Source organism: Neolamprologus brichardi, chromosome 6 (genome assembly GCF_056152115.1).
Source record: "Neolamprologus brichardi isolate AB-2024 chromosome 6, ASM5615211v1, whole genome shotgun sequence".
NCBI classification, from domain to species: domain Eukaryota; kingdom Metazoa; phylum Chordata; class Actinopteri; order Cichliformes; family Cichlidae; genus Neolamprologus; species Neolamprologus brichardi.
In genome coordinates this window covers 5884643-5891538 of record NC_142109.1, presented here as the reverse complement: position 1 = coordinate 5891538, position 6896 = coordinate 5884643, and the positions used below count along the sequence as shown (strand labels likewise).

The 6896-nt window shown below is 35.5% G+C and overlaps 1 protein-coding gene across 1 annotated transcript; it reads left to right on the top strand.

The window, feature by feature from the left end:
* The first annotated feature begins 217 nt into the window (after positions 1 to 217).
* LOC148102445 (beta-fibrinogenase brevinase-like) lies at positions 218 to 5601 on the top strand. The gene is made up of 5 exons (XM_087841534.1): positions 218 to 468; positions 587 to 799; positions 4851 to 4912; positions 5213 to 5352; positions 5446 to 5601. Exons 1-5 carry the CDS (start codon positions 218 to 220, stop codon positions 5599 to 5601), a joined length of 822 nt encoding a protein of 273 aa, XP_087697660.1.
* The last annotated feature ends 1295 nt before the right edge of the window (positions 5602 to 6896 follow it).

Below are 6896 nucleotides of genomic sequence, written 5' to 3'. Positions count from 1 at the left end.
CTGTGTTACTAAAGGATTAGTTAGGTTTTCACTAAACCACCAGATACTGTTTTTGTTCTTCTTTGTCTCTGCTTAGATATCAGTTATTATACATTTGTCAGAATGTTACAGTATCAGTAACACTGTCTCTACAGTATGATTGTACTTTTTCTTCTTTTCATTAACTTGCAGACACATTTCTGCAAGTATATCTGCAAGTATAATAACTAGAAAGAATATGTTGTTCTTCAGATGGAAGAAACAACCAGTTGTGAGTAAATTATTTTCTTTTTCAGGCATCACAGTCAGCACAGGAGTAGATTTGCACAAAAGGATCTATGGAGGCCAAAAGTGTCCAGACTCCGAGCGTCTGTATCACGTGAAACTAAAGGCAACCAATGGAACACATGTAAGTCTCTGTGGTGGCTCACTGATCCATGAACGGTGGATTCTGACTGCAGCCCACTGCTGGGAAAATGACCCTGGATGGTGAGAAAACAACAGTTTCACTTATAAATGTTTTTAATAGAATTTAAATGTTAGGACAGTATTTCAAATGCTCATGTTCTGTAATTCGAATCGCTTACACCCATTTCCCCTTGTGCAGGAATATGTATGTAACTTTAGGAGTTCATCCACATCAATCATGGATAAAGTTATTATTCTCAAGATCTAAGGATAAAAAAAAAAAGGTGAAAATCACAAATAAAGTGTTTTTTGTGGGCATAAATACAATTGAGGACATCATGCTACTGGAAATTCCTTCACAACCAGGCAGGAACACCGTTGCCTTACCGGACTGTGCAAATCCTCCCAAAATGTAAGTGGTGCGCTTACCTAATAAGTCTGAATCCTTTCTGACTTTTCCACTTTTTAATTTTTATTGATTTGTATTGACATTTTACATTTATTTACATTATGATATTTATTTATTCACAATGTTGAATATTAGTCACCTGCTTACTGAACCCTGACCATATATTTGGATGTTTGTATGTCATGATGTTAATTTACAAAATATATTAAATTATTTAATTAACATTACATTATGCATTTTCCTTAAGTTTTTGTCAAGAAGCCATATTATACTCACAGTGACTCCATTCATAAAAACAATGAAGGGAAAAACAGGGGCGCACACTTTTTATAGAGCTGTATGGTTCAGAATATAAGACAAACATAAAGAAAAAAATCAAAGTAGAAAGAACCATAAAATAATAATGTGCTCTGTCTATAGTACGCCTCTCAAAGCACAAGTGGTAGTATCATATAATAAATCCCCAAAATACCTCACCACTTGCAATATCTGCAGCATATAAAGAGATATCTAATACTTTATGATAAAATTATGACTTTATCATCAAAACAAAACTTTGATGGTAAATAAAATAGATAAAAAATAAAATAGATAAATAAGTAATTTCCAAAATAATGCTTTATTTTGGAAATTACTGCAACCAAGAACACACAAATACACAAACCACCTCATATGGAAAAGATATATATAAATCTTATAAAGTTTGTATCTGTCTTGTGTAAAACTTGTATGAAAAGCATACAAGAGTGAAAACAAGAGATATAAGATCCCTTGAAAATCATATAAATAAAACTTGTATGTTTTGGATACTTAATAAAACAATATATGAAAGTGGCCACTTTCATGAGTAAATCATATAAGCCTTATATGATTCACTATATGAAGTAGGCCAAATCTGCCAGTTTTCTCTATTTCTTTTCCATATGGGGCAGCTCAATCAACACAATATCACAGTAAAAACTTACATTACACTAAAGAAGGAGTTTAAACATAAACAACAGCAAAGACAAACTCCCTCAGCAAGTATAATGTTTTTGAGGGATTGCACCACTATTCAATAACAAGTACAATCCTTCCAACTTTTCTTTATGTCAGGGCTCTGTGGCAGGCCTGAGGTGCCTCAGGCAGGGATGAGGACCCAAAATACAGGACTCATAGAGAATGAAGGGCAAACTCAAAGAACCTCAGCTTTATTGCTGGCATGAAACAAAACATAAACCAAACTGAGAATGTTATGACAAGAACACAATTCTGAGGATACAACGCGACAGCGAGCAAAGGAAAACACAGGGCTTATATACACAGAGGCGTAATCAGGGAATGGGAAACAGGAGGGAGACACAGCTGGGAGAAATTAGGGGTAATGAGTAGGGATGGGTATTGATAAGATTTTCACGATTCCGATTCCATTTTCGATTCTGTTTAACGATTCGATTCTTTATCGATTCTCTTATCGATTCTTTTTAAGAAAGGAGAACACTAAAGTCGAATAGCTTAGAACTTTGTTTTATATCTTCTCTTTGAACAAGATAGAAATTTAGGAGTAACATGGCCTTACAAACCCAACAGTGAGATCTTAAGACATCCACAGCCTACGGCTCTTCAATGGGGTGTCACAGGGTCCCCAGGAAAAAATAAAATTGTAAATGTAAAATAATAAAATAAATATTCTTCTGTAGCAATAACAAAGTATAACATAAATTATTCAGGAGCAATTACACAAGGATATCCAGTAATGTCCCTGCCTACAATTAAACACATTCACTTACCGAAAATCATCTGCTGTGGCAAATGGGTTCAAGCCTTTGACCACAAACTTAGTCACTGCTCGGTGACATTCGTCTATCCTGGTCTGAAAGGAGACGCTACCGGTAGACTGCAGTGAGAACTGCCAGCATCTGAGCCAGACTCTGTCTGTCTCTCTCATCGTGGTCACCTAAATGCACAGTAATGGCAGGTTTTGTAATAAGGCAGATCGCTCTAACATAATATGCACTGTTAGTTGATTATTTACCTGCCGCATTAACGGGAGAGGACGTGCAAACGTTACCGCTGCTGCTGGGTTGAGATTCACGAGTCCGGAGCGGAATTAAAAACACGACATTCATTTAAGGTCATCGCGTGTTTTGTGAGCAAATGCTTTTGCATATTCGTAGTGTTTCCTCCCTTAAATGAAATATCTACTTTGCAAGTATTGCAAGTTGCCCTGTTGTCATCCGTTCTCGTAAAGTATAACCAAACTAGCTGCCATGTTTCCTGCCAGGTAAATGACGCTCCGCAACGTGGTGACGTCATTCAGGGCGACTGGAATCGATAAGAGAATCGTTTGCAAAAATGGCAAACAATTCCAAGGAATTGAAACAGTGGGAACCGGTTTTCAACAAGAACCGGTTTTCGATACCCATCCCTAGTAACGAGACACGGGGAAGCAAAACTGAATACACTGACATAAGACATGGACCTCCAAAGTAAAACAGGAAACAATCCACAAAGGTGCAGATTTGACACTGAACTAAACCTACACAAAGTACGAGGGCACAAGACATAAAACCTAAGAACAAAACCCTAAACCAGAATAAACTGAAACATGGAATTAAAACAAGACAATCAGAATACATAAAAACCATAATACATAAAAATATAAGAAACTGAAATTGCTGGGTCAAAATGACCCAGAACCGTGACACTTTCTACTGTACACATTAACATCATTAACAACATTAAAAATAGTATTTCTGTGTCTTTTAGACAGTGAATTTCATTCAGCAAGTGGAATATGAAACATGAATGAATATGAAGTAGGACCATTTAAGAAAAATAATATAATATAGTAATAATAAACATACTAATACCAGTTTAAAATAAATGATTATCATTTTCATTCATTCCCTCTAAAGAATAACTCTGTACTCTGTAGTCTGTTTGTAACAGGCAGCAGGTTTTTGTCCTTCCCAAGTTTGTATGTCTGGAGTTTAACCTCTGGCTCTGTTTCCCTTCTTATTTTGGTAGTCTCAGTGTGTGTTGTGTTCAGTTTTGCTCCCCCTGTTGTTTGCCTGATTTAGTTCACCTGTGTTACCTCATGTTTCCCATCTGCCTGATTACTTTGTGTGCATTTAAGTCCTTTGTTTCATACTTTTGTTTGTCTGGATCTCTTTCTGGCTGTGTCCTGTTTGTCTGTTGCAATAGCCGAGCTAGTATCGCCAAGTACTCTATATTTAAAGCTGCTTTTGAGTTTAGTCCTGGATATTGGATCTGCCTGTCACACAGTGTATTATGAGAGTAACGGGTAAATCAGTCATTACTGAAAGAAATGTGGTTCCTGTTAAGGCTGCTTGACTAAAGTGAAAATCATACAACATATTGAACTTCTAATCTGTCTTCATAGAGGTGTCCTTTAACAAATATGAATTTAAAAAAAGTGAATAAGCTTTGAGATTGTATATAAGATCATCTTGTAGGGAGGTCATGGAATCCATTACCCACAACTAATAAGCAGGGTAATAACAAAATATCATTTGATATAATATTATAAATGAAACCATGAAAGCCACTCACAGTGTTTGTTGCTCTAACTGATAACACGAGGCTCAGTGAAACAAAAAATGTTAACATGGAACGGTTTTCAGAACGGGACTTAGAAAGGTTCAAACAAGTTAATGCAGCAGGAGAAGATGGTTATCATGCAGGTCAGGGCAGTAGTCCATCAACAGGATGACATCATACTTGTGAAGTTTCAAACCCATGACTGACATTATACCTGCATCTCCACCTGACTGACATCAACGATAATATAACTGAGCCTGGATCAAGAGTTAAGATTCCTTGTTTTGATTTTAGGAGTTACATCCATGACACGCAGTGAATGACAATGAAACGCGTGTGGCAAACAGTGATGTGTGAAATCTGAACCCTCAGTTACTCAGAGTTAGTAGCTGTAGCTGGACTGGAAATACCCAGCATGCAGTGTACATCATTATGATTTATTATTTTATTCTGTGTTCACAAGACACGGGTGGATGTGGAATTAATTTATGACCTTTTTTTCTGTTTCTAGAAATGATGTCGTTCAGGTGGCAGGCTTTGGGAAGTACCAGGTAGATAAGAACAACAATGACAGTAAGAATACTTTTTCTTGATTAGTTCAGTTTATTTTAAAATCTCATTTTGGTTTGTGTGTTATTATAGTTATATTTAATTTGTATATAAAAAAGTTGTTGTTTTTTTTGTTTTTTTTACAGTGTATATATTATATGGCAGGTTCCCACCTTTTTAGATGCAGTTTTTTTTAATAAAACATTTTGCTTGAAAAATATTTGAATTGTTTGTAGAAATAAAGGAAAATATCATTTTCCTTAAGTTTTTAGTTTTTGAAAGGTTATGAATGACTTTTGTTCTTTTCTTTTCTTTTTTCTCTAGTCGATGGCGAACCACCTCATCTAAAGTGTGCAAACATGCATGTTGTTGACTGTGAGCCTACCAGAAACTCTCAGTGTACTGCATATGTGCCGTATGACAAGAGGCTGTGTCTGGAAGAACATAATGTAGATACACGTAGGGTAAGTTGACTGCTAACATTACTGTATATCATCTGTGTATGTTTTAGATCTTTTGGAAGAAACTTAAACACAAACTATATTTTTCTCTCTCAGGGTGATTCTGGTGGTGGAGTGATTTACAACAACATGATTTATGGTGTAATCAGTTCTGGTTTGAAACATGCCTGTACTGGACCAGCTGTTACTGTGAATGTCTGTCCTTACATGGACTGGATAAACCAGAAAATTGCTCAAAATAATGGGAAATAACTGAATGAAAATAACATTCAGAATAAACAATCATCTCTACATGAAACTTGTGTGCTGTGTGTTGTTTCTACTCTAGAACATCTTCATGTTAACTGCAAATTGTGAACCTTTTTCTTTGGTCTAAATTATTGTGTTAGATTTGCTGCTTGTGTGTGTTTGAATGTGGTGTCAGGTGTGTAGCAGCTCATCCTGTTGTTCAGAAACTCTCAGACTCACACTGTGAAGATGCAGAAAGGCTTTCTGATCAGACATGCCACCAATCAGCTGCAGGGCCTGAACATGATAAACTTCATAAATCTGAGCTGATTGTTGAGGCTGAAAATGTTTACGTGGAGGGTGTTTGCTCATTGCTGGCAGATAAACATATTTTAATCACTGAGCTATAGAGGGCATTAAAATAAACACAGTAAACATCAAAATAAGTTTTGTTGATAAAATGCATTTCTTGAAATTGTCCATTGTTTTGTCCCAAATCTAAAAACTGAATCCAGTTTTCAAACTAAAATAAGTGTTTTAAAAAATACCCCAAAACAAAAAAACTAAAATAATTTAAATTAAATTGTAGTACATGGAGACATATGTATTTCATATCTCATAAAACGTCTAAATTCATTTCCATCTTATATTCAGTCCTGCATTTTGATACTTCTAAGAAAAAAGTGAAAAATAGACGTTTCATACTCGCAAAGCTCAGAAACACTATTGCTCCACCAGATGTCGCTGCTACACAAAACAATTTCACTCTACTGCTTCTCTTTTGTAAATGCTGTTTTAACTACTCATCATCAAAGCTCTGAAACATTTAATTTTTTAATATATTGTTTGTTATCACTTGTGGAGATTTTTATTTTTAGCCCTGAAGAAAATTAATATGAAAAAGAGCCGACTTTCATCATTTGAAAATAGGTTTCAGGATTTCATCATGATTCACTTTTCATATGAGGCTGTGCTTTCAAATTCAATTTGAAATAGTACAGCGACATTTCAAAGTAGATATCACTAAATCCTAAATTAAACAATTTCTTTTAAATTGCATCAGTTTTCTTACTGAGCAGTAAAAGCACACCGAGCTCAAAGACTTTTAACATGAAGCATCAACATGAAATTTAAATGTTGTTTATAATTGCAATAAGAGACTAACTTTTTTTGAACTCGTTTTCTCTCTTGATGCTGCCGTTTGTTTCCTCCTCCACTTGTATTTTTCTTGACTTCAGTGAATGTGCATAGCGCCCTCTGTTGTATGTTTGGGAGAGCTGCACTGCATTGTCATGACATGAAACTGCGCAGAGGTGGAA

Excerpts from the sequence above, each read along its gene's own strand:
- LOC148102445 (XM_087841534.1), top strand. The coding sequence starts at position 218 with ATGTTGTTCTTCAGATGGAAGAAACAACCAGTTGTGAGTAAATTATTT. Across the intron at positions 800-4,850 it reads TGTGCAAATCCTCCCAAAAT|AAATGATGTCGTTCAGGTGG; the intron begins GTAAGTGGTGCG and ends TTCTGTTTCTAG. Across the intron at positions 5,353-5,445 it reads ATAATGTAGATACACGTAGG|GGTGATTCTGGTGGTGGAGT; the intron begins GTAAGTTGACTG and ends TTTCTCTCTCAG.